This window comes from Podarcis filfolensis (assembly GCF_964270895.1).
Source record: "Podarcis filfolensis genome assembly, chromosome: 5".
Taxonomy (NCBI): Eukaryota; Metazoa; Chordata; class Lepidosauria; order Squamata; family Lacertidae; genus Podarcis; species Podarcis filfolensis.
In genome coordinates, this window is record NC_139608.1 from 44,028,006 (window position 1) to 44,054,751 (window position 26,746).

Here is a 26,746-nt window from a genome sequence, read left to right on the forward strand (position 1 = left end):
AGCTAATGGGGCCTCCCACTGCTGCCGTACCACCGCAGCTCGATTTCTGTTCTCATCGTGAAGCAAAGTTCTTAACCCAAGGTACTATTTCTGGGTTAGCAGAGTCTGTAACCTGAAGCGTCTGTAACCTGAAGCGTCTGTAACCTGAGGTACCACTGTAATGTTAGTTGCTGAAATTGCACTTCCAAGCTTGTGTTACAGGAGAGCTCAATGAATTGTTTTGGCAACTCATATCTTGTGGCACCTTAAAGGCTAACACATTTTAAATAATGGTATAAGTATAAGCTTTCAGGCACTTTACTTCATTGGATCATCCGATGAAGTGGACAACGGTCCATGAAAGCTTATGTCATAATAAATTTGTGAGTCTTTAAGATGGCGCAAAATATCTTCCCCTTGAGACCAGCTTTCTATGACATCCCCATCTCCAGGTGTCAGGGTCCATTTCGACAGTTGTGAACACTGCCATCCCTTGGGGGTCACTATTTCTTGATACTTCTCAAGGTGACAGCTGAGGGACGCTGCCTTCTGAAGTAATGACAAGATCAAAGCTGAATGTTCTGAGACCCCAGATAAGTTATGCAGTTGGATACTGCTATGGCTAAGGCCGGTATTATCATTTCCCCATATCCATTCTGCCTAATTTCCATTGCATCCTTGGAACAGTCTCAGCTGAATTTGCTTAGGCAGATAAATATATAGCATTTTCATGTGTATTGTTTACTGTAGATATCTATTTCTCCCATTTAGACTTCTTAAGTTGGCCAAAATAGCATCATCACTCTTTATTACGGTCCAGAGACCCAACAAACCATTACAAAGCAATACACAATTCATACAGCCTACCTCCAGGTCAAACAAGCATTTTGTTTAGAATATAGCGATCATTTGTTCTTGCAACCACCGATAAAAACTTTTTTTTTTTGCCAAAATAGCAAATGGAAGCTTGCATGAAATTGAGGATGCAGAGGTGATACAGGTAACAGTTGGTGAGGTGGGGCAGCGTTGCTCACCAGGCTTCCCAACACTGAGTGTCACTCCCAGTTACCAGGTGGGGGAAGGATGCAGAGGCAGGGAGCTTGGTGCAGTGTGAGCATAGTGGCAGGAACATCAGATTGGTTCTGCCACTGCACTTGCCACTGCTCTTGCACTAATCTCCCTGTTATGTATTGAAATTCTCACCCTGGCCACCAGGAGTATCATGTAGATAGTTTTCACTCAGGTCCACGTCAGTTATTTTAGGCGGGAAACCCTGGGTTGTTGTTGCTACAGTGTTGACAGCCGGCTGCCTATAAAAGCAGGTCAGCTGAGCTGTTTGCTGTTCAGTTCTGTTCCAGCGTACAAATAAAGAGCTGCTTTGGAGAAATCACTGCGTCATCCGCTATGTCTACCCACAACTTAAAACTCCCCACTTTCTCCCCTTCTTGCTGTCAGTAACGGGCAGGGATGTTTGATGTTGGGAAGACAGGTGAGTGGTGCTGCTTCTCCTGCAAGGAGAAAACTAGCCCAGCAGGGAGATTACTGGCACAGAACATTTCTCCAGGATGTGTTCATTTTTTCCTTACAGGGAGTTTTTATATGCAGGCAAAGACAAAAGTGTTGTTTCCTACCATGAAGTGCTGGCTTCAGCCCATTCTTTCACCTCAGTGTTCTACCACCTCCTTTCACTGCAGGTTTAGCTGGCAACTATTAATATTTTCATGCAGTCTGCACTTGGCATTTTACAAAGAATGAGCAGAAAGGTCCCTGTCCCAAGAAGCTTAAAACAGTGCTTCTTGAAGGGTGTGGCACACCACGCTGGTGTGATTGTGAGTGCCTCTCTGGTGTTTCTGTTTTGTCGCTTTTAATTTGATTAAACATTTGTGTTTTATTGGCTGGGATTGTGATTCTGTTTTCTGTTCTCATTTATATGGTTGAGGAGGGGTGTGCGCACGCGCGCGCAAATAAATCACTTTGTGTGAAGAAGCGGTGATCCTGAGAAATAAATAATAATGGGGAAGGGCATGTCCCCATTACTTCTTAATGTCTGACTGTGTGGGTCTGACAGACTGAGAACACAACATCCGTAAGATCGTGGTCCGGACCCTCTGGGAGAGCGGTTTCGCCGTCTTGCCTTTTCACCTGTTTTGCCCTTTCTCGCTCGCCGTCGTTGCATCCTTCACGTGGGAGACGGGCTTGTTCGGGCGGGTGACATTACCAAGATGGCGGCACCCTCAGCTGCGAGCGCCGTGGACGTTCAGACTCGATTCGGCCACTCGGTGAAGGGACTGTTGACCGAGAAGGTGACCAGCTGCGGCACGGATGTCATCGCCCTCACCAAACAGGTGCTGAAGGGTTCTCGGAGCGCCGAGGTGAGAGAGACTACGAGGCCCAGAAAGCACTGCGCTGCGGCAAAACTTTAGACCGGCAGCTGGGGAGCGCAATGCATGGTGGGATTTGTATTCTCTGTGGGATGCCGGCTGCTTTGGAACTGCTCCAGCTTCCTAGCGCTTTAAGAGGGGTGCAGTGCCCTAGGCATGGGGGGAGGGGGGTTGGACAGCAGCTGAGTAGTGCTTTCCATTGTACTCCTTGTTCTGGTTTTAAAAATGGGTATCGAAACGGGGATTCAAAATCAAAAGTTCTCAGCACACTTGCTGTTTCCACCTCCTTTTAAAAAGCCGTAGTAGTTCTCTCCCACTAGCTGCAGTCATAAAATACTGTGCTCCGCACTGTTCGGGCTGACAAATGATTGGCAATATGAATCTTGGTCTGCCTTTCTACAGAGAAGCCTGCAGGATTGGGCCAGCATCATCTTCTCACAGTATCTTGCCAGATGCCTGTGAGAAGTCCCCAAGCTAGACATGCGAACAACAGCCTTCTGCCCACCTGTGATTCCCAGCAACTGACAGTCTCCAAGTTGAGAAAGGGGTGGGGGTAGGGATTTGATACAAGTTGCTTGCATTTATTAAAGAACATAAGTGATGATGCTTTTGAAAAGGACAAAAAGCCCTGTTGTTTTTGCCTGGGAGGGAGGATTACGACTTTTTAACAGTCAAAATTTGTAAAATTTATTCCCTATTTTGAGGTATTACATTCAAGTGACTGAACACGTCTGCAAGATATGTCGGCCTTAAAAGCAACAAGTTGTCAAATAAAGAAGCATATGGGGTGGGTGGGTTTGGAAGTACTTTTTATTTATTTTTTCGCTCCCATACAAAAAACCTTAAAAATTCTTCTGCTCATGAGAATAAGGTATAATAGAAGTTAGCCGCTCCCTGCAAGGCCCCTTCCACTTGGCCTAGTGGACGAGGCCCAGATTCACCAGCCCTACTGAAGAGGCTCCTCATAAGGCCAGAGGAACATTGCCTGGCTGCTGTTTTATTGATTTAACATGCTGTAAACCGCTTTGAGATTTTTATTAAAAATATAAAGCTAAATAAATAAATAAATACCCTTCCAGAGAACTCCTGGCAGAATGCAAGGAGGCAGGTGCAGCACTCAGAGCAAATCTGTTGCCCCTTTCAAAGTGCCACTTGAGGGAACAGCCTCAGAGAGGCTCATTGGGGGCGGGGGCTGCATGGCATTACCTATTTTCTGGGACTTCCTGGGTTAAAACTCTGGGAGATGATTTATAACAAGGTAAAGAGAATATTTAAGGAGGCTCTACCCAAAAGACCAGAAGCTTTTCTTTTAGGGATAACTGGGACAGATGTACCAAAAAAAAAAAAAAATTCTTGTATGTGAGGAAGAATACTATATGTACACAAAAAATGGTGAGATGAGGCAGTACCTACTAAAGAGGATTGGCAGTTGAAACTGATGGAATATGCTGAATTAGCAAATTTAACTAGTAAAATTACAGAGCAAGATGAGACTTTTTTCAAGGAGGATTGGAAAATGTTTGTAGATTTTTTTTTATTGTAAACATGTTAAAACACAAGCAGGATTTGAGTAAGAACAGCAGAAAATGTTTACTGAGAATACGGTGGAGGAGAGAAGGCATAGAATAATTATAATATGCAGCAGTACTAGGAAATTTGAGAAAACCATGGAAGGGTAGAGGGGAAGTCAGACACTAACGGAATGCTAATTGGAAAATGCTGTACAATTTGTTTTATTTTCTTTTGGAAAACATATAAATAAGAATTAGTCAGTTTATTGTGTTTTAGCAGACAGCCATTATACACATGAAAATGATAACAAAAATATTAATAATAGAGATTTACATTTCTGCTCCTTAACCTTTAAAGGATAAATCATTTCCTATAACCCCTTTAAGTTTAATAGCATGGATTTGTAGAGCCTTAGCAAGAAATTCAGATATTCTGAAAGGATATATACTTCTCTACAAGAGACAGCAAAAAACAAAACAAAACAAAAGAGACAGCTGGGGGTGACCTTCCCTTCTATGTTCTTAGCAATGGGTAAATAGTTGTTTCTAAAGGGCATTCAAGGAGCACATGAGTTCTGTCTTCTATTGGCACAGAGTTGCAACCACAAACTTTGTCCTTCTTAGGAATTGGTTTGTGCGAGCTTATCTAGTCCTGTAGTAGAAGGACATTTAAACTTGTCTGTGTAAAGGCTACCCTCATTTTAATGTTTGGTAGGTCTACCAGATATCTTAGAAGGGATAAGTTCAATGGAATAAAGGAAGCATACAAATTATTCGATTGTCAAGTCTTGATTTCAGCTGCTCATGATTGCATCTCAATGTCCCCAAGCCTTTGGAGCAGAGGTCAGCAAACTTTTTCAGCGGGGGGCCGGTTCACTGTCCTTCAGACCTTGTCAGGGGCCAGACTATGTTTTGAAGAAGAAAAAATGAACAAATTCCTATGCCCCACAAATAACCCAGAGATTCTTTTTAAATAAAAGCACACATTCTACTCATGTAAAAACCCCAGGCAGGCCCCACAAATAACCCAGAGATTCTTTTAAAATAAAAGCACACATTCTACTCATGTAAAAACATGCTGATTCCTGGACTGTCCGCAGGCCGGATTTAGAAGGTGATTGGGCCAGATCTGGCCCCCGGGCCTTAGTTTGCTTACCCGTGCTTTGGAGTATTACCGTATTTTTCGCACCATAGGACGCACTTTTCCCCTCCTAAAAAGCAAGGGAAAATGTGTGTGCGTCCTATGGAGCGAATGCAGGGGGGAGGCAAGCGGGAAAAGCCCCCAAGAGCTGCACACAAGCTCCGTGCGCTCTTGCGGGCTTTTCCACAGGAGGGAGAAGGGACTGACTGGCCGCATCAGTCCCTTCTCCTACCTCCCAGAAAAGCCAGGAGAAGCCGCAATCTCTTTAAAGGAGTTGCGCAGCTTCTGCCGGTTTTGCGGGAGGTGGGTGAATCCCCCCACCTCCCAGTAAAGCCAGAAAAGCCCTGCGCAGCGTCTCCCGGCAAGGAGAGGCTGCACGGGGCTATGGAGTCTTTAGCTCCACGCAGCCTCTCCCGGGAGGGAGAGGCTGCGCAGGGCTAAAGGGGAAGCCAAAACAGCGAGCGGGATCCACCCCGCTTGCTGCTTTGGCTTGCTCCATAGCTGCGCGCAACCCCTCCGGCAAGGAGAGGCTGCACGGGGCTATGGAGTCTTTAGCCCCACGCAGCCTTTCCTGGCAAGGAGAGGCTGCACGGGGCTAAAGGGGAAGCCAAAACAGTGAGCGGGATCCATCCTGCTCGCTGCCTTGGCTTGTGCCATAGCCGCGCGCAACCGCTCCGGCAGGGAGAGGTTGTGCGCAGCCTGTACGCTGCTCTTTGGGGCTGGGGGAAATTTTTTTTTCCTTGATTTCCCCCCCTAAAAACTGGGTGCGCCCTATGGTCCAGTGCGCCCTATGGTGCGAAAAATACGGTAATTCTTTAGCTTACTTGAAACCTTGTGTCAAAATAAAAGAGAATTCCAAACTCATGGCAGCCGACTGCATGTTTCCATGAGTCCCAAATACTATTTTTTTTAACCCTCTGTTTGTTAGCCTGCAATAATTCTTACATTTAGATTGCTTAAATGCTATTGGAATAGTAAGCTATGAGCAGAATTGCCACCTTTGAGGACCAGTGGAATGCTACATCACTGGCACCTAAGAACAGGAAACTTGTGTATCTTACTGTGGCTTCCATGTCTTTCAGTTCTTAGGACAAGCTGCCAGAAACATGGTGATGCAAGAGGATGCCATTCTGCACTCAGAAGATGTAAGAAATACTTGAGCTACAAAAGTGGGGACTTTGTCAGATAACTAGGTTCTTCTCTGTGAACTGCAAGACATGGGAAAAAGAGGAGGTGACTCATAAAGTGCAGGGTTAGGAATTGAAAGGTGTTTGTTTCTCCACCATTCCTAACATGATCTGGACTTCACCTCAGAAGCACTATAGGCTACCTGCCTTTATCATTTTCAAATAGTCTACATTAGTGTTTATGTGTTTATCAGAATAGCCTTGACATTAGTATTAATGGTTAGATTTAAAGAGAATTAAACAGTCATTGGCTTATTGTTATCTATACCAAGAACGTTACCAGCTTTGAGCTAGACAAAAAATAAATAAATCATTCATCTCTAGTTGTTCATCTCTGAAATATGGGACTGTGGACATTGCTACATACGGTTGGCTTATATATCTGTGCATCGCCGCCCCAATAATTCCAGTCTTGTGCCTTCATGATTTATGTTGGAGTTTCAGGAAGTAAGTGTATGTGTGGGGGGGGAGGGGGGCTCGTTTAATTTCACGGCATACAGGTGGTGTAGTGACAATAAAGGTTTATTATTTATTATTTATTTTATTAATTCTTGAGCAGTATTGGCAGTCTACAGACTTCTAGGTGAGTCAGTCTATGTGACAAGGGAGCTTGCTCAGCTTCTGTGGCTAAGAGGGGAACTCTGCTTCCTATGAAACTCAACCAAAACTAGAAAATGTGATTACATTTTCCCATAATTTATACAGTTGCTGGTGATGAACTTTAGGCCATGGCTGGTGGCAGCTGGTGTGGTTGGTTACAGATGGTATGTGAGCTGTATGTTGTCCAGCCCAAGCCTGGTAGATTTTTATTTTTTATTTTAATCAAGCTTGGCAATTAGGAATCTTGCTTGTTGCTCTCAGGATTAGAATTCCAAAATTACTGAATTGAATCTGAAATCCAGTATTAAATAAAATTAAAAGGGAAGCTCCCAAATGAGTTCTAGGAGGGTGTGTCATGATCAGAGCTGAAAAATTTGGGAGAATGTATGAAGTGGCTAGGTATAGAGCTGGAAAAATAAAATTGTTAAATAAAGTTAATTTCAAAAGCTTTCAGATCATTCAGAACAACAGATACTCAAGGCTAGGAGAGTGTAACGTAAAATGCCATGAGTAATGATTGAGAATCATAGTGAGGGGAAATCTACCGTATTTAATATTTTCTCCTTTTCAGAGTTTAAGGAAAATGGCCATTATAACTACTCATCTGCAGTACCAGTAAGTATATGCATTGTGTACTCTTTATTTGATTGACCAGGACTATTAAAATCTCATCCCCTCTAATGTTTCCAGTGTCCAGGCTGTGATGTAACCAAAACTTCACTTACCAAACACAAAAGTGACATTTCAGCAAGCTTGGGGAAACTCCATGACTTGCAGAAGTAGAAAAACATTTTTTTGGGGGGGGGACCCTAAGGAGGAAATCTTCCCAAACATGCTTATTGTCCAATGAATGCTGTCTGACTGTTGGGGATTGTAGAATGGAACAAAAAATGCTGGAATCTTGAACAGCTACACTCCACACTGCATTATTTTGTTACTCTTGTCCTCTACTACCAGCATTCCAATATAGCTTCTGTTATTAACTACTAAGATAAAATAGCTAAATTGACTCTTAGGTTGTTTTACCTTACACATCTCTGAGACACATCTAATGGCCATCATAAAAGAAATCTTCAGAAGTAGGATTTATCTTTTTGCAGCTTTACTTCACAAGCTTCTTTGCAACACTGGTAGCAATTTCAGGATGTCAGTTCAGTTCTATATATCATGGAAGTCAATCTGATACTCGTTCATTTATTTAGCTTCCTGAAATCAGGCCGCCTTTCATCAGTTCAGAATTCAGTTCAACCTGTTTGTGTTCTTAAGCACCTTGCAGCCAGTTTCCTTATAATTTATTTTATATTGACATCTTTTTTTTCTAGGCAAGAAGCTATTCAGAAAAAGTAAGTTTGCTCTGCTTTATTTGAGTGGCTTTTACACTCCCCCTTGTTGCTACTTTTGCCTTTTGTTCTGTTCATGTTATTTTGAATGTAAACCAAATAGGTTAGGACTATATCACCTCTGTACAAAACTGTACAAAGGTGGCACACTGCTGGTGCCAAATAAATGTTAAATAATAGTAATATTGCTTGATTTTTAAAGTGTAACATAGTAAAAACAGGTAAAATGTGTGATGAAATAAATACATACATAAATAATAACCCAGAGCCTTTAATTTATGAACTGCTTCTTATGAACATAGCTGTCAACTTACATATTTGAAAATAAGGGACCAGCAGCCTTGAAAATAAGGGACCAGCAGCCAAAATAAGGGACCTGCAGCCTTACCTGTTCCAGACACTCCAATCTTCCTGTCCTCCTGCAGTCTGGTCAAACTCATGCTGGTAGCACTGAGAACACTGTCCAACCAACTTTGTAACCAGAGGTTCAACTGACTAGAATCTGAATCACATGCACCACAAGGCCTATGCAGCCTCAACTTAAGATGGCTCCCCGGCTGGCTTTGCACTGCAAAGTTTGCAGCAGCACGTGCAACAAAATGGCATCCAGCATTCAAAAAGCCCCTCAGCTTGCATTAACTAGCCACACACAAGGCATGCAAGCTCCACCCCCCAGTCGTTCTTAGACTTCTTATTGGGTGAGCAACGCAGCCAAGCAACACAGTTGGAGCCTCCGTCCTCCCTGGCCGGCAGGGCGGGAGGGAGAGGAGCTGCTTCCCTTGAAATTTAAGGGACATCATTTAAGGGACATTTAAGGGACATCCATCAATAAGGGACAGCAGCGGGACATGGCCCTGGAATAAGGGACTGTCCCTTCAAATAAGGGACACTTGACAGCTATGTTTATGAAGCATCTTGAAGCAGTTTACAGTATAATAAAAGCATATATAAAACTGTTTGATATATAAAAATGGTTTTAAAAAGGTGAGTGGACCAAGAAGGCTATACTCTTTACTGTTTTGGCTTTTCCCACCATGGTTTCTGTTTCCTGCTCTACGGACCTCCATTTGTGAGAGTAAGGCTTACTACTGGTGAGCAGTCCCTGTTTGACACATTGGGACTTATTTCCAAGTAAACACCCACAGGATTGCACTTCAAAAGTTCCTCTCCTAGGTGACATCCTGATCGCTCAAGATCAGATTCATTCTGCCAATGAGCCTCATGCTTATGGCTTTCGTTTAAATTGTCCCCATTTACACCTCCCTTCTTCCTCGCCCTCATTTCTCAGTCAGAAAGATGTGCAGTCCAATCCTAGGCATGTTTAGTTGGAAGTAAGTCAGGACTCACTCCAAGATAAGTATCTAGAATGTTGGATCTTTAGCTACTTGGTTGTAGATGCAATTGAATTGAGTCCTGGGTGTAAAGTGGTTTTGTTAGGTAAAAACAAACATTATTTCTATTTTTTTAAGCTGCTGCAAGAACCTTTTGGGTCAGTCAGTGGGGTATTAAATGTTAACCTTTAAAATGGAAGCATCTGTTCCCTTCTTGTTGATGTAGGGTGTCCTCTTCTTTCAATCTCTAAAGGATATTTTGGGAGGGGCGATTAGTGGACTAAATCAGCAGATACCTCCCCATTTTATCCTGACAACCCTGGTCCATCTTTACATTGCAGAAGCAGCCCAGACTGGCCCATTTACAGTCAATATTTAATATATCCTAATATCCTTGAGTGTCTATTGAAGTCTTCCTTCTCATCTTCAGTGTTGAACAGTCTTCAAATTTGTGCGACCAACTGACTCACCTTCTGAAATGAAGAGAGACTGTTGCACGGTGTTAAAGAGCTGATAGAAACCACTGAGAAATTACATGTCTGAGGACTTATGGAGACCCTTCCTCTATTCCTTCTTCACCAAATGCACTATGGGACTGATCTCATCCCCAAATAATCTGCCAGTTTGTAATGATGCAAAGTGTACATTGCACAGTGTACAAGATTCTGACCTGCAAATGGAGGAAACTCTTGGATTTTTTTCCATCGCCAATGTTGCAGTTATAAAAAGCTGGCTATTTTAATGTATCTAATTGCAGACTGCAATCCCACGTGTGCATATTTTTAATGGATTAATTTTTCCAAGGATTTACACTTCTGGAGATCACAAATGAAATATATCTTGTTTTGTTTTAGAGTGCTTTAAAGGATGAAACTCTTCTCTGTTCAGAGCTCAGTCAGATTAATCAGTAGGCTGAAATTTTTCATGTTTCAGGGCTGAGGAATACAATCTCATGGTAGTTGGATGAGCACTAGAAAGCTGTTTGAAAAAGCTGCATGCAGGTGGTTCCCTGTGTATGGTTATTGTGTGTAGGTTCAACCATCACTTTGTACTGGCATTTTGCATCCCTGAGTATGAAAATCTATCTAGTTTTACTACCTAAGTAATTAAAGAAAGAGTTAGAGGACTGGAATTTTTTCCCTCCCAACTTGGTCTTTGTTTAGTGGGAGCTGAGTGTGCAGAGATGAAATTTGACAGCTTGTTTAGATTTTCTTTAAAAGACTAAGTTCAGCCAATTTGCAAATCAATCAATCTATATACATCAATATGTATAGCTGCCAATGGTTTCTAATTTAAGCTGCAATCCTGTGCACATTTATCTGGGAATAGTCCCCACTGAACACATGGAACTTAACTTTTGTATTAATATGCATGGGATTATACTTTAAATTTATTTTCCCTTATTTCTTAATGTAGTTTTAGCTACATGAGTGTGAGCTGTTATGAAACTACTTGAGTGTGTATATTTCCTTTGCAGAAAGTGTTTGAAAGGGGTCCCTTCAGTCTGTACATCTGCTGTCAGTTTTGGCCTTGGGCTACATTCCTAAGCACTCACTGCTATTACGGCTCTTGATTAAGCAGCCTTGGCTTCATTATGTAATATCCTACTGAACCAGTAATCTATTCAGATATACAGCTGCAGATGTACATGCAATATCTTATTTATACAGTGCTGTGGCTTGAACCAATTTAAAGCCCATGGGAAACAGAACTGATCTAAAATATGTATTTAAAATATATTTGTATTTCCTTTTTGTTTGTATTTTGTTCAGAGAACGGGACTCATGCTTCATTGACAAATTGCAAAAAACTGAAGGAGCGAAGTATTTTGTACACAAAATCAGGCAATATATGTTACGATTGCTGTACCTCTTGCTCTTTTTGAACAAGAACCAGTTAAATACATATCTAGTACCAGTTAAATACATATCTGTGGATAAGAGTGATGCTGTCACTGTATGAGTGCTGTTACTTAATTAGCCAAAATGATGTCACCCACTCACAAGAAGGAAATATCAGCAGGTTTGGGTTTGCAAAATACAACAATTCTTTATATGAAAAACCCTAATGGGGAAATCCTTCCCAAACAACCCAGTGAGGACTGAGCATGCTCAGTGGCTATGGAATGCTGGGATGGACAATGGAAAATGGTGTGAGAAGAGATTGAGTGGCTGGCTGCCATGAAAAGTGAACAGGAACACTCCACATTACAACAATTCATTGCAAGTCCCATTTACACTGTTCCAATGCTGACCATTCCATTCTTACACAAAAATGAAAATGTTAAAAGTGGGGGGGGGGGAGAGAACTGTTTCAGAATTATTGCGATTGTTGTAAGATATATGTATGTATTTAGAAAAATATTTATATACTGCTAAATCATAAAAAATCAAAGCAGTTGACATGTAAACATTTAAAATCAAGCCACCAGCTAACTATTGCATCTGGTAAGTATAATCAGTTTGGGAAGGAACCAAGTTCCTGCATATCAATGGATGGTTTAAAATATAGTCAAATCTCGGTTGTTGAATATCTCGGCTGCCAAACGTTTCAGGAGCCGAACGCCAACAACCTGGAAGTGACTGCTTCTGTTTTCGAATGTGCCTTAGAAGCCAAACGCATTTCTCATTTTTTCCCATTAGATTTGCCCAGCCGCCCTTTGATCCTCGGTTTTTGAATGTTTCGGAAGTCAAACGGACTTCCGGAATGGATTACGTTTGAAAACTGAGGTTCCACTGTATACTCTTTCTTTATTTACTCTGCAAGAGAGCATGTGCAGGAATATTTTTTCCAATGGCTCTCTTGACTGCTCTAGTTATCTCCCGCTTGGACTACTGCAATGCGCTCTACGTGGGGCTACCTTTGAAGGTGACTCGGAAACTACAACTAATCCAGAATGTGGCAGCTAGACTGGTGACTGGGGGCAGCCGCCGAGACCACATAACACCGGTCTCGAAAGACCTACATTGGCTCCCAGTACGTTTCCGAGCACAATTCAAAGTGCTGGTGTTGACCTTTAAAGCCCTAAACGGCCCAGTATACCTGAAGGAGCGTCTCCATCCCCATCGTTCTGCCCGGACGCTGAGGTCCAGCGCCGAGGGCCTTCTGGCGGTTCCCTCATTGCGAGAAGCAAAGCTACAGGGAACCAGGCAGAGGGCCTTCTCGGTAGTGGCGCTCGCCCTGTGGAACGCCCTCCCATCAGATGTCAAAGCGATAAACAACTACCTGACATTCAGAAGACATCTTAAGGCAGCCCTGTTCAGGGAAGTTTTTAATGTGTGATATTTTAGTGTATTTTTGGTTTCTATGGAAGCGCCCAGAGTGGCTGGGGAAACCCAGCCAGATGGGCGGGGCACAAATAAAAAATTATTATTATTATTATTATTATTATTATTATTATTATTAATAATAATAGTGTGTGGTTTGTAGGAAAGGATGAAAATCAGTGGGTCGAGGGTCTGTACAGTTGGCCTTAAACAGAAGACCAGCAAGGAAGTTAGGCTATGTAAGTTAGGTTATGTAAGCTGAGCGTTAGAAACTGCCCTACTCCCAAATTTAATGTGAATTGTCTTGTATTTCCAGAGGAGTAGCCATGGTAGTTCTATGCAGCAAAGGCAACAAAAAGCCTCGCGATGCCTCACTATCTGCAACTCAGAGTAACACTTAATGATGTGATGAAGTGGAATGAGGCTCTCAAAAGCTTATCCTGTAATAATTTTTTTAGTCTGTAACTTTGATACAGTATTTGATATAGGCAAACTATTGGCCCTCATAATCTAAGCCAGCTTCCTTTTTCAAGACTGATGACTACAATGCAACAGCTACAGAAGCAGCATGCCCATGAATACCAGCTGCTGTGAGGAAGGCACCTTCCAGGAGTGGCAACAGCTCTAAGGTGTCAGGCGGGGGAAGATGCTGGGGATTGAATTTGGCACCTGCTGCATACAAGGCAGATGTTCTGCTTGGAAGCTTCTCAGGGACATCTCCTTAGCTGCTGTGCGAAACAGGACGCTGGACCAGACGGACTCTGGGTCTGATCCAGGGCCAGATTTAGGTTTGATGAGGCCCTAAGATACTGAAGGTAATGGGGCCCTTTTTATGTCCAGCTGTCCTTTGTCAACAACAAATTGTTGCTGTTTTTTTGGTGTGTGTGTTGAATATATGCTATAGGGTTATTTATGGACCTAATAGGTATCTAAGGGATGCGGGTGGCGCTGTGGGTAAAACCTCAGTGCCTAGGGCTTGCCGATCGTATGGTCGGCGGTTCGAATCCCCGCGGCAGGGTGAGCTCCTGTCTTTCGGTCCCAGCTCCTGCCCACCTAGTAGTTCGAAAGCACCCCTAAGTGCAAGTAGATAAATAGGTACCGCTTTATAGCGGGAAGGTAAACGGCGTTTCCGTGTGCTGCCTGGCCCCCGGCCTCTTGAGATGGGTGCACAACCCTAGAGTCGGACACAACTGGCCCGTACGGGCAGGGGTACCTTTACCTTTTAATAGGTATCTAAAGCCATTTGCACATAATAGGAGCCTACACAACACAAAACACTGTTGCTGTATGTAGGTTTTATTTTATTTATTATCTTATATATTGGAAATGTACATCCAGGGTTTTTTTCTCCTTTAAATTTTTTCGGGGCTCCCAAGAGAGTGGGGGCCTAAGCTATAGCTTGTTTAGTTTATACGTAAATCCTGCACTGGGGGGGGGTTCCTAAATTTCCCAGATTCGTGAGTGGCGCGAAAACAGAACGGGGCCACAGACTGCGAAGCAGAGCCTTCCAAAGCCTCTAATTCCAGCGAGGGCTTCTCCCGCGGTCTCTTTTTCTCTTAGGAAGCCACGAGACGCCCCTCTGTACGGAGGAATAGCCGCGAGGCACCTCCTCTTGGCCCTGCGGCCTCTGTAGAAACAAGCCACACCTACATCCTGTAACACAATCCAATCGCTCTTCCTGCAATCGTGGCCAAAGGAGCTCTGGCTGATCCTTGTTGCTCCGGGGCTTCGCTGTGGGATCCAGAGCTAGAGGCGTCGCTCTAAGTAAGCTTTGCTGCTGCTTTCTTCTCACGGGGCAGCCTGGGGGCTCATGAGTCAGCGAGGAGGAGACCCGCCGAGAGTCCGTCTTTGGGGTTGAGTTCCCCCTTGGAGAAGGGCTACGTTTGGCTCTGGTAATCCGCTGCAAAGCGGCGTGTTACGTCTGCAGCTCCCCCAATAACCCGGGTGAAGTGTGTTTACACGGTGTGCTGACCTTTTCCTTTTCTTAACAGTGGCTGCGGAGCGGATATATACAGAGGTCCAGGTGAGATAGTTTGATGCTGAGATCTTGACGTATCCTTCCTTCACCGGGATCCCAATGATCTGTTCCACATTAATGCACATTATATACACTTAATCTTGGCCTTATGATTTAACACTTATATACACTTAAGTCTTGCCCACTCAGAACGAAGCCTTTCCGTGTCTAATTTTCCTCATTCCTCACCTCTGATCCATGGCTACTTATCTCAGCATTGTCGTCATATATTCTCATTTATCCAGCCTGGCGACTGTGTCCAGTAGTACTCAATCAGCCAATCACCTTTTTACCAACCCCTCATGAAAACAGTGTTTAAAACAGTACAAATTACTATTGAAATGGATTTTGGGTCAAATTTCCTAGATTTTAACACTCTGATTAAAGAAGCCCATTCCAAATTATCAAAGGCTTAAAGAGTCTCTAAAGACAGAACAGCCCAATGTACTTTAGATTATTTGGAAATAATAAATTAAATTTAACGATTTTCTACTAAAAACAGTCATCATGAATAGAAACGTTTGTAGAGTCTGCTTAGATTATATCAAGGGGGAGGCTGTTCATATATCCTGGAGCCATCACAGAAGAGGCCTTATCTTTTGTGCCAGTTGACATATGGGGGGGGGGCTCTTGGTATGGTGTTGATGAGGGTCCACCCCAAATAGGACATTACACCACTCTGACTGTGGTGGACATTCTTCCTCTGTTGCCACAACTGTTTTGATGCAAGCAGCATTCCCTGCCATCCACCAGGCCCTGGTCCTACTTCAGTGGCAGATGGGCAAAAGTGCTTTTAAATGGAAGCTAAAATTGGCTCCCATCCAAGGTGGCTACCTACCCTCTTTGTCGTTGTTTAGTCGTCATAGTCGTGTCCAACTCTCCATTACCCCATGAATCAGAGCATGCCTTGGAAATTTCTTCTCAAAACTTCTCCTTAATGTCCATGGAGTTTTCATGGCAAAAATACTGGAGTGGGTTGCCAGTTCCTTCTCCAGGTGGATCACATTTAGTCTAAACTCTCGGCTATGACCTGTCCGTCTTGGGTGGCCCTGCATGGCATAGCTCATAGCTTCTTGGAGTTATTCAAGCCCCTTTGCCACGGCAAGGCAGTGATTCATGAACGTGACCTACCCTCTTAAATTACCCCAAATGCCATGCCCTGATACAGAGATCTGTCAAATCAATAGATTTGGTGCCACCCACCATGGGAAAGCACCTAGGATCCCAGCAGGGAAAGTAGTGGCCTGGCTGGGTTGGGCCAGACTGCTGGGGGACCCTGCCAAGCCCATTGGGCCTTCAGCCAGTGCCTGTCTTGGCCAACTGCTGGTGCCAGACATACCTGCCTTCATCACATGTGTTTCGACCATTCTTTATAAGCTACAAACGTGTTGTATATACCAGTAATTTCTGTTTCCTTTTTTAGGATTACTATGGCAAAGAGTTGAAGAAAAAAGAAGACCTAAAAACCAATGCCTGTTGTACTGTAGCAAGGCCTTTGCCCACATTCGCCAGAGAAGCCCTACAATGTGTGCATGAGGAGGTTTCGGCAAAGTACAGTATTGTTTTATTGAGTGAACTTTGATCTCATGAGTTACTGCCTATTGCATTATGGAAAGTGGGGAGGCGATCTAATTTCCCCCTCATCCTTATTTAACCTTTTCCCTCTAAGCCATATCAAGTATAAAATCAAACCAAAAGATTAGGGCAGCTCATTTAACTGGCAGATTAAGCAAGTAAAGCTTTTAGTTGTTTAATCAGTGAGGGTGAATTTTGATCAGTTAGTGTAAAAGGTAGGCTGAATCTAAACAAAATAATAATAAAATGAGAATAATATGTGTGATTAGGGAAGAACTTGTAGATCTTGAGGTGCAATCACATACATGGTTGCTCAGAAGTAAATTCTGCTATATTCAGTGCAATTTACTCCCTAGTAAGTGTGTTTAGGGTTACAGCCTGTACTTATTTATGTAGGACTAAGCCTCATTGAACTTGATAGTGCTTGTTTCTGAGCAGACCTGCCTGGGATTGTGCTGTTAAATTGCAAGGGTCATAGACCAACTATTGTTTTTCTATGTCCTTCATTGTATTTGTTTTAATTTGTCTGAATATGTAATATTGTGGTGACTAACCCATGCAGTGATTTAAAAACCAAGCTATTCAGCAGTGGCAGACGTGTTAAAAAACAACAGGTGCCAACACAACAGTTGTATTTATCTAATGAAGTGCTACTTGGTGAGGATTGGCTCATCTCGCTGCTGATCTGAACCACCCATTTGTCTCCATCAGAATGTGTTTCACTTTTGCATTGCTTTATCTTTTGTTCCTTTAGGTACTATGGTTGTGGCCTGGTGATCCCAGAATGCCTAGAAGACTGCCGGATTTTGGATTTGGGCTGTGGGAGTGGAAGAGACTGTTATATGCTCAGTAAGATGGTTGGGGAGAATGGACATGTGACCGGGGTAGACATGACTGAATCCCAGGTAAGAGGTTGTTCTTTGTGTGCTGATTCAAGACTGTCATGTTTACCTTCAGATTGCTAAATGGAGGGCATAACTGTTGAGACTCCTTGGCATGCAGCTTCCTTCATGACCTACCTTTTTCACACAAGCTCCCATTCTGGCATCTCACCCATCTGAAGCCTCCTTGTTTGCAGTCCTTAACCTAGGTGGTCACCAGCCTTTTTGCACTCCTGGACACCTTTGCAAACTAGAAAAACTCTCTTAGGCACCACACACACACTACACTTAAGCAAGACAAATACAACCTCTCAAACCTAATTTCAGTGGGGTGGGGAGACCCTTTGGGTGCTAGGGAGGTCTCTGTGGGCACCCAGGAAGGATGCTGGGAAATACTTGTACTACTATATGCAATTTGGAACATGTACAGCAAGTCCAACTGGAATGAAATCATGCGTAGACTGATATCACATCTGGGGATGGCAGGAGGATGAAGAGCAAGCTGGTATTCTGGCATAAGGAGAGTAGGTGGGATGGGTTTAATGGCAGAAAATATAAGCAAAGGTATATTAAAGCTTCTCTGTGTGTGGTTAGCACTGCTTTATCATGCACCATATACTTCTGTACTGAATTTCTATCTTTTACATCCTTGCTTTCCTTCCATCAGGTGGAAGTGGCGAAGAAGCATATCGATTATCATATGAACAAATTTGGCTACCGGAAGCCCAATGTAAACTTTATCCAGGGCTACATGGAGAAACTGGGTGAAGCAGGCTTGAAGGACGAAAGCTATAACCTTGTAATGTAGGACCTTTTTCTAGCCCCTTCCTCTGCAAGCAGATAGGCTGGAAACTGGGGGTTATATTTGAGTTTCTGGATTTAGCACTGCATGCCATATTCCACACCGTGCTGCGATTGAGGCTTTGTGGATATCAGTAGCACCTACGTGAAGTGTGTTTGTTCCGTATGTTGCCATCATTTCAGATGTAGTCTGGAAATATTTCTGTTCACTGAGGCATTTAGAACTTGAAGGGAGGGAGTATGTGCAGCAGCTTGGAAATGGCTGTTTATATACACAAACTTGGTTTTAGTTGTTTTAACGGTTTTGCAACATTTTTAATAACGACGTGTCATTTATGATGATTCACAGTTGCTCTGGGTTCCTTCAGGTGGAAGGGCAGGAGAATAAATAAATCAAATAAATAAGTTGGCTTTATCTCTTGTTTAGCTCCAACTGCGTGGTCAATCTGTCCCCTGATAAAAGAGCTGTCCTGCATGAAGCTTATCGAGTGTTAAAGGTAAACACTGGGCTGGTTGCATAAGGCATGTTAAGGCAAACTAAGGCCAACAGGGAGGACTCTGAGTGAAAAGGAGAATTTTCTTCTGCACGTAGCTCTGCCCAGGTGTACACTAAAGAATAGGGGGAAAGTGTAATTGGAGTTGAGTGTTCAAACTCCTGGAATAGGAGAACCTTTGCAGATCAGCATCTGGAAAGAAATCCCTGGAAAATCAAAGACTTTAGAGGAAAAAGATATGTCAGGTCTGCATTTGGGTTGTTTCTCCTCAATGTTCTTGAGTTTCCAGCCACTGCTGGGCCCTGTTTATACAAACAAAGGGAGGAGGAGGATTGAATTTACCTAGTAGGAATGGGTTGCCTCCCCAAGATTAGTTTACGTGGTTGAATTGCTTTGCCTTTGAAGACACAACACATCCATAGCAAGCAACCAAACTGGCAGCAAACAGTGGCTCTCTTTTGCCTATCAAACCGTGGAAACAGTAATTAATGGTTTCCTTGTTGTTACCTGCTCTTTCAGGCAGGCGGGGAGATGTATTTCAGTGATGTCTATGCCAACCGTGACCTGCCACAGGAAACCAGGAACCATAAAGTCTTGTGGGGTGAGTGAATTATTCTCTTCTCCCCACACCCAGTTGAAAAATGGTAGCCAGCATTGCATCTTCCTGTCAGATATACCATTTGAAGATTGCTTCAAATATGTAACCCATTTTTTCCCCATAGGCCAATGTCTTTCAATACCATACGGGCCTTAGGAGTAGCAGAAATGATCAGAGCTCATTAACACATTCCAGCTGGGAAGAAGCACTCCATGAGGGTGCAAAGCATGGCTGCGGGTGGGATACAGTCTCATGGGATACAGTCTCCCAAGGGCCTGATAGAGAGGGATGCAGGGCCATGTTCAGTTCCCAAACCTGAAGTTCTCCAGCCCAGCTCTAACTTACGGGATCTTCTGGGTGCCCACAGCATAGAACCAATGATCAGTTTTATGGATGAGATCCTTGGAGAAGCCTGCTGCCACATGTAAGGTTCTGTGGACTGGGGCAGCAATCCTACGCTGACACTAGAGAAGGGGTGGGAACCTTCAGTGTGGAGGCCAGTCTTGGCCTGTGAGATTATTTCCCCCCAGACAACTCATCAGCTGATGGCCCTTGTGGTGTCAGCTGGTGGCTGGGTGGATAGGGTTAAATCCTGCATTAATTAGCTGCGTGTACCTGTTCCCATGCTATCTGGAAATGATCACTTTTGTCATCCTACCATCTGTAGGTGAGTGCCTAGGGGGAGCCCTGTGGTGGAAGGATCTGTACAAAATTGCTGAGGAAGTTGGATTCTTGCCACCTCGGTTGGTTGCTGCCTCTCGAATAACCCTTGCTAACAAGGAGCTGGAAAATGCCGTGGGTAAGAGTGCTACTTTTCAGCCTTAGTCAGCCTCCTCGGTCGACTTTCAGTGTCATTTCAGTCTAGATTGCCCCTCCTCCTTGCACTTTTGTTTTTGTGGCAAATAAAAGCTGTTGGGAGATCGGATTGTGGCTCTCCCGCTACGCATGTCGTTTGGCCCTAAGTCAGGGTTAATTAATTTCAGATGCTTGAGACTTAGGGGCACATTCCAGATGCACACCTTGGTTGCCTGGTTAAATGGCTAGCGGTATTCCTATATTTTCTTTACCTGCATGCATAGCTTCGAGGAAAGCAGGACAAGGAATAAAATTTGCTAACCTGAGAATTCTTGGTTGCAAAAATATTTTGTGAATATTTTGATCTCTGAATCCACAGGCGTGTACATCTTTAGAGGAGGGAGGAATCCAGGTGCATAAAACACAGCTAGTGTTGTAGTTGATGAGAGACCCTGAAAATTACCTACATGCGTCTGGTAGCCCACATCTGAGGTGGGAATTGTACTGTGACATTGCTCAGGAGTGACACAAGCCCCTCCACTTTGATTATAGGTGACTTCCAGTTTGTTTCTGCTACTTTTCGCCTCTTCAAGATCCCCAAGGATGGGTCAGCTCAGCAGTGTGAAGCGATTTACAAAGGAGGAATCCCTGGGCATGAGAAGGAACTAGAGCTTGACATTAACTACAGGTTCAAGGTACAAGCCTGATGAGGCATTGGGGTTGAAGTGAAAGAGGGCTGTAGCCAACAGAAGGTAAATATAATAAGCCCTTGCCTATACATACCCATCTAGCCTGTTTATTGATTGTTAATTGTGATGTGTCTTGCATTCACCCTCTTCCCCTCCTTTCTCAGCAAGGAGAAGTGGTGGATGTGGATGAGGAGACAGCAGCTATTCTACAGAACTCAAGATTTTCTAGGAAATTCCTGATCCAGCCAGTGGGGCAGAAGGTCTCATCCCCAGAAGGCTATATGCCTGGGAAGCAAAAGGTTGGTTAGACCCTATAGCAATACTAATAGAGCATTATTGTATCCTAAGTCACTTGTGGTTTTAAACACTAGCATGAGCACCTTAAATTAAGCACAGAAATGAACTGGCGACCAATGCAACTGTTTTAAAGCATGGGTTTGTATGAGCTCTAAATGGAACCCTGAATAGTAATCTGGTGGGTGCATTTTGGGTCAGCTGAAGTTTCTGAGTTGTCTTCAAGGGCAGCACATTGCAATAATCCAATGTGGATTAATGCCTACTGAGCCTTATGCCAGACTAGTGATTTTTACTTTACAATGAAATTATAAAAGGAAATTTCTATTCTTAGGATTGTGATAAAACTACCACACTCCTCATAAGCATGAGCGGCACACTTTATTTACATCTCTGCAGATTTCCAGAGTCTGTTTTCCCATGGAAGTGTGGACTGTCAGTGGGAGTTGCAGTTCTGCAGAAATGAGATGGACTGAAAGAGATGTTTTCACACTTCAGTAACATCTACTGTTCTCAGACCTGCCCACCCCCAGGTCTGCTGCAGACTTCTTCAAGTCTTGCTCCTGTAGATGAGCAAACTGTGATAGTACTAGGAAAAATGTGTTTGCCAAGCTTAGTTCATTTTGGGGCTTAATCCAAGGTGCTCACACTAGCGTGGTGCAAAGAGAAAAACAAGTGAGGGCTCTTGTATGCCATTTCTGAGCTTCAAAAGCTCCATGTGATAATTGACACAAAATCCTGTCCCTCCATTTGAGTTAGAGATTGAGGGTCAGTTTGGCAACCAGAAGTTTTAGCTGGCTAGCAGTGCCAGACAAAACTTGTTAATTCCTCTGCAGTGGTGTCCAAACTTTTTTCAATGAGGGCCAGATTTGATGAAGTGAAGGGCCGTGGGGCCAACCAAAGTTGTTGAGCTTTTTTTTAGGATTTTACCCCAGGAAATAAGCCAGATTAAACCGGGCCGGATTAGGCCCCTGAAACAGACTTTGGGCATGCCTACTCTATGCTCACATCCACACCATACATGTAAAGCACATGGCTTCCCCCAAATAATCTTGGGAACTTCAGTTTGTTAAGGGTGCTGGGAATAGTAGCTCTGTAAGGGAACTACAGTTCCTGGTATTCTTTGGGGGAAAGCCATGACTGTTAAAGTAGTATAAATATGCTTTAGATGTGTAGTGTGGATATGACCTGTGTGCATGTAAATTATGTTGAAATGTGCTTCGTCCAGATTGAATGGCTATGTTGATCCTCCCAGAATTAGATTTGGGGTCTCTGGCATCAACTACAAATTGCTAAGTATCTCAGTAGGTGATTCCATTCCAGCAGAGTCTGTGAAGCCATTCCAGCCTTGAAATTAACACATAGACCGTTCAGAAGAGATGATATGAACAAGCCCTGCATTAATCTGGAGTCACACCTGTGTAATTTGCACAGTGCATGTACACTGAGACTTAAAATGATTGCCTGCAGAAAGGGAGCCCTTTTGAGCAGTGCGGCACGTTGCAGCGGCAGATGAAAGGACGACTAGTGCTTTGGATTCCCCAGGGGCTTCTCTGTACATCCAGCATGCTTAACTGAATCTTGAGCCTTACCCTGCGGCCCTGACCCTATTTTGGAGCTCGTCTATCTATAAGAAGCCTATTCCCTCCTCCCAATTCATCTGATGAAGGCAAACAGCTGTGTGTCCTAGAAAGGATAACCCTTTGCTTATTGGCGTACGGAAGAGGGAGGATGAGGGCATGAGAGGCATTTCTTAGATAAGCAGCAAAGCCCAAGGGGAGGTTTGCAGTCAGGTGCTTTAGGCTTCACTCCCAACAGAAACAACTACGTTTGGTTTCTGTAATAAAGATTCCATGTCATCACTGCAATGTAACCCAAGCTTATATATCACACCATAGAATTTCTAAGCCAGGATTGGATTAACCAGCAAGTCTAAAGCCAGTTCTTGGTTACTTTTCCCCAATATCCTGCCTCTCGCTGTAAGCACTGGAAAATGTATGCTTTTTTCAGTCCAAGGATTAAAATCCTGTTTTGGAAGAAACAATGCAAGGATAGAGTCTGCTATGCTTAGGACAGGTTGCCCTCATGTGTGGATGAAAGGATTTAAGGTCAACAAAATACCAAGTTCAGGGGCAGCCTAAGCAAGACATTTTGCTGTTTGAGGTAGAGCTGTAAATGGTGCCCCCTTCCTCACACATCAAGGTACATGCTACCCAAGGCTGGTCGCATTATTTGGGCACCTGGGGCAGAAGATCTCACAAGGGCTTCTCCTTCTCCCTGGATGTGAAAATACAACAATAATGTATTAAATAATTGTCAATTTCCTGCCGTCACATGATACTCAGAATTAGCTGCTTTTTCCTGCAGACACACCATCCCTAATACTAGGGCTGGTCTTGTTGCCTGTGTGTGACCTACATTGAAATCCCAAGGCTGCATGTGTTTGTGGATGATATTTTAAACTTGCTTGTTCATTTTTAAAAATTAGGTTGTAGGTTATGGTATTTGTGTGTGTATGCCCCCCCCAGTTGTTTGTTTATTATTTATTGCTTTTATATCTTACCTTTCTCTCTAAGGAGCTCAGGGTGGTCCTCCCCCTTTTAATCCCCACAACCACCCTGCGAGGTAGGTTAGGCCAAGTGACAGTGACTGGTCCAGAGTCACTCAATGAGCTTAATGGTCGAGTGGGGATTTGCATCCTGCTCTCCCACATTCTAGTCCAGGGGTCCTCAAACTTTGTCAGCAGGGGGCCAGTTCACTGTCCCGCAGACCTTGTGGGGGGCTGGACTATACTTTGAAAAAAATATATGAACCGCCATGTGGGTGGGGTGGGAGAGAGGAAGAAGAAAGAGCCAGAGCTGGAAGCCCCCGCAGCCACAGTCCCCACTGTGGGAGGAGGGCCCAAGCACTGCCGCTGCCTCGCTGGCCATGACTCCAGACCAGCCCCCTCACTGCTCCCTCCCCATTTCTCAGGCCTCACCAATGCCACAGGCCTCAGCCTGGGCAGGGACAGTAGCTGCTGCAGAAGCTGCCCCCTCCCGGCCCGCCGGCCCAGGCTGAAGAGGAAGGTGCTCAGGCAGAGAGAAAGATGGCTTTGGCCCAGCGCCTTCAAAGTGGGCAGGTGGCAGGCAGTGAAGGGAGAAGGGTCGCCGCTGGGGGCAGGAGGCAGGTCCACGGTCTGGGCACAGAGACCCCGCCTCCTCCTCTGCCTTCCCTCAGCCGGGAAGCAGCGACTCACCTGGACCATAGTTTGCCGACCCCTGTTCTAATGCAACACTAAGGGAGGCAGCACAGCAGGGCCCAGGAGGAGAGTCACTCCAAGGCATCTATCCGTGTTTAATGATAGGACGGTTATTTCCCCTTGAATGAGATAATGACTTCCATGTAAAAAACCCAGAAATTGCAGTTTTTATCGGGCGCAGATGGTGCAAGGACAAAGCATATGGTGTGATTATCCTTTTCAAAGAGAGCTCCTCTAAGAATGAGCTGGTGCGGACATACTTCCAAACTAAGTGGCCAGTCAAAGCAATAGCCTGTTGTCAAAATCCTTTGAACTCATTCATTCATTATCTCTATAATTCCTTTTCTTTTGCGTATCTATAGCATATAGCCTTGTGGCTTTATCTGTACCTACTCTAAATACCACAAACAATGAGGAAAGACCTTGAGGCCTTCCTTTTGGTTTTACCTCTTTTGGAAGTGAAATTCAGAACTGGTTTAGCCCTTGAAAGACACCATGTGCACAAGTTCAAAAGTATTTTGTTTCACTTCTTGGTGAACTGCTTGCAGTGATCCCTCTTGTATGCAGTTTGAATCAGTAGAACTGAATTTTTAGAAGCATTGAGTTGGATCCAGGCCATGTTAGTTGTGGTTTGCTCTCATCAAAATCAATGGGACAAGTTAGTGATCCAGACTTCTTATTGAAACTGATAAGACTTAAGGATGACTGACTTAGTCTGGATTATAACCCCTTTATTTTTACTGTGATAATCTTGCATATTAACCTTCCAAAAAACTATGAAAATACTAGAGAAATGCTTAAAAACTTCTTTACTGGGTAGCAAAAATTCTTCCTTGATATATAATAACAAGAAAAACTTAATATAAAATGTCTGCAAATGCAGAAATTAGGTAAGTGTAATGTATGCAGTAATATGAAGACGTTAAAAACCTTATGAAATCTTAAAGAAGACAATCCTCTTCTTATCTTGCCGGTGGCAGGGAGCTAAAAATTGTCATTGCACATTTTTTGTTATTGCCCAGTTATTGGCTGCACCATTTGACAGAAAACATTTGTCTTTTAATGTAAAAGTGAGCACTTGGAATTAAATTGTAGAAGATTCTGTGCTGTAAAAAGCAGGATGGGGGGCTGAAGATCACTTTTGATGTGAAGATCATTTATTTTCACCACAGATGCCATATCTGACGAAGCCCTGGGTTAAAGTAGAAGCTGGCAAGAATACCCTCGCTCTCTCGTAGAAATTGCTTTGGTGTAAGGCCTTGGTTTGGGATGGCGTTTATTATCCAAATCGCAATCATACCATCTTGTTGTGACAATTACAAAATCACCACCTTCTGTATATTCATTACTTTCTCTGGTGCCACATGGTAATTTTACTTGCCGGTCAGTGGTAGTTTTGATACTATTAACTATTAAGTTTGCAAATATGCTAATACTAGAAAGTAAAAAGAAACAGTGAAAACATGCCCTTTCTAGCTTAGGTAACACAGATCCTCATTACCTTTTTCGCTTTGACCCTGCTTTGTTTTTGCTTGTATTTTTTTTTTTAAGCAGGAGAAACTCAGGGATCCATTTAAGTTAGTGGAGCAGATGGAGCCAAATGTCCCTGCACAAAATCCCTCAGGATGCTGTGGAGCCAAAGCATGCTGCTGAACCTTTCAGTGTAAAATCAAGAGTCTGAAAAGCTACAGTGGAATAAATCCAAAAACGAAAGGCAAGAAGAGAGATTGCAGTTTCTGAGCAGTAGTAAGAGTAAAGGAATAAATTATGAGATTTAGATGCTCTGCTGTGTTGGTGTATATTGTCTCAAGAGTGAAAATATCTTGTCTTAAAGCATTGGTGGGAAACCAGATGGTTATAATGGTTATCAATCCTGACCATTTATTTACGGAATTAATACACTGTGTTTTGTTTTTTTAAGAAATGCACCGTAAAGCGGATTACAATATTTTTGAACACAAATAAATTCCGTAAAACTGTTTAAAATCCATAGTTAGAAATAATAAACAATAATAACATTAAAATCACCAGCATAACACAATAACCATAAACTGCCCTCATTTATACCTCCTCAGATCAAAAGCTATTGAGAAAAAAATAGGTTGTTAAGGCCTTCTTTAAAAAAAATGTGAGAGATGGAGCTTGCCTATTCTCAAGAGAAATTGCCTTCTAGGATTGAATTCCAAAATTGTAGAGCCACCACTGAGAAGGCCCTAGTATGCAACCTGGCAGTCTAATTGCTTTTACTGGTGGGTATGCTGGCTGGGGCTGATGGAAGTGTAGTGCAACAACATATGGTGGTCCACAGTTTCACTATCCCTGCCTTAAAGAACTGCCAAAGATCCAGCAGGAAGACAGTAGTGGCTTATCACATGTGAGAGGTAGCAATACTGTTGCTTGGGACACTGATTCAAATCCTCTGTATGTGAAGGGTACTGCTCTGTATCTCAGACTCTTCCCTTGTACTCTTGAATGGCGTCATTGGGAAGTGGACATCCATAAACCTGATCTTTTGGAAGGCTTATATATATTAAGTAATCTCCCTATGCTCTGTTACAGCCAGCTTTGTCCTCTTTCTAAACTGTAGGGAGCTGCTGAGCTGACAAAACAGGAGCTACAGATAGC

General features: G+C 43.5%; 2 protein-coding genes across 3 annotated transcripts; both read left to right on the top strand.

Annotated features, from left to right (window-relative positions):
- The first annotated feature begins 1,985 nt into the window (after positions 1-1,985).
- BORCS7 (BLOC-1 related complex subunit 7) lies at positions 1,986-10,737 on the top strand. Its single transcript, XM_083616471.1, has 5 exons — positions 1,986-2,351; positions 6,095-6,157; positions 7,371-7,414; positions 8,122-8,142; positions 9,901-10,737. Exons 1-5 carry the CDS (start codon positions 2,202-2,204, stop codon positions 9,950-9,952), a joined length of 330 nt encoding a protein of 109 aa, XP_083472597.1. The 5' UTR covers positions 1,986-2,201; the 3' UTR covers positions 9,953-10,737.
- Positions 10,738-14,403: 3,666 nt separating this feature from the next.
- AS3MT (arsenite methyltransferase) lies at positions 14,404-25,920 on the top strand. 2 transcript variants are annotated; one of them, XM_083616453.1, is made up of 11 exons: positions 14,404-14,500; positions 14,728-14,759; positions 16,177-16,304; positions 17,083-17,233; positions 17,877-18,013; positions 18,438-18,507; positions 19,024-19,105; positions 19,770-19,901; positions 20,450-20,592; positions 20,751-20,885; positions 25,673-25,920. In XM_083616453.1, coding segments are annotated over exons 1-11 (1,113 nt in total). In that variant the 5' UTR covers positions 14,404-14,499; the 3' UTR covers positions 25,775-25,920. The 2 variants fall into 2 exon arrangements, with proteins under 2 accessions (XP_083472579.1, XP_083472580.1); XM_083616454.1 differs by having other exon boundaries at positions 25,676-25,920.
- The last annotated feature ends 826 nt before the right edge of the window (positions 25,921-26,746 follow it).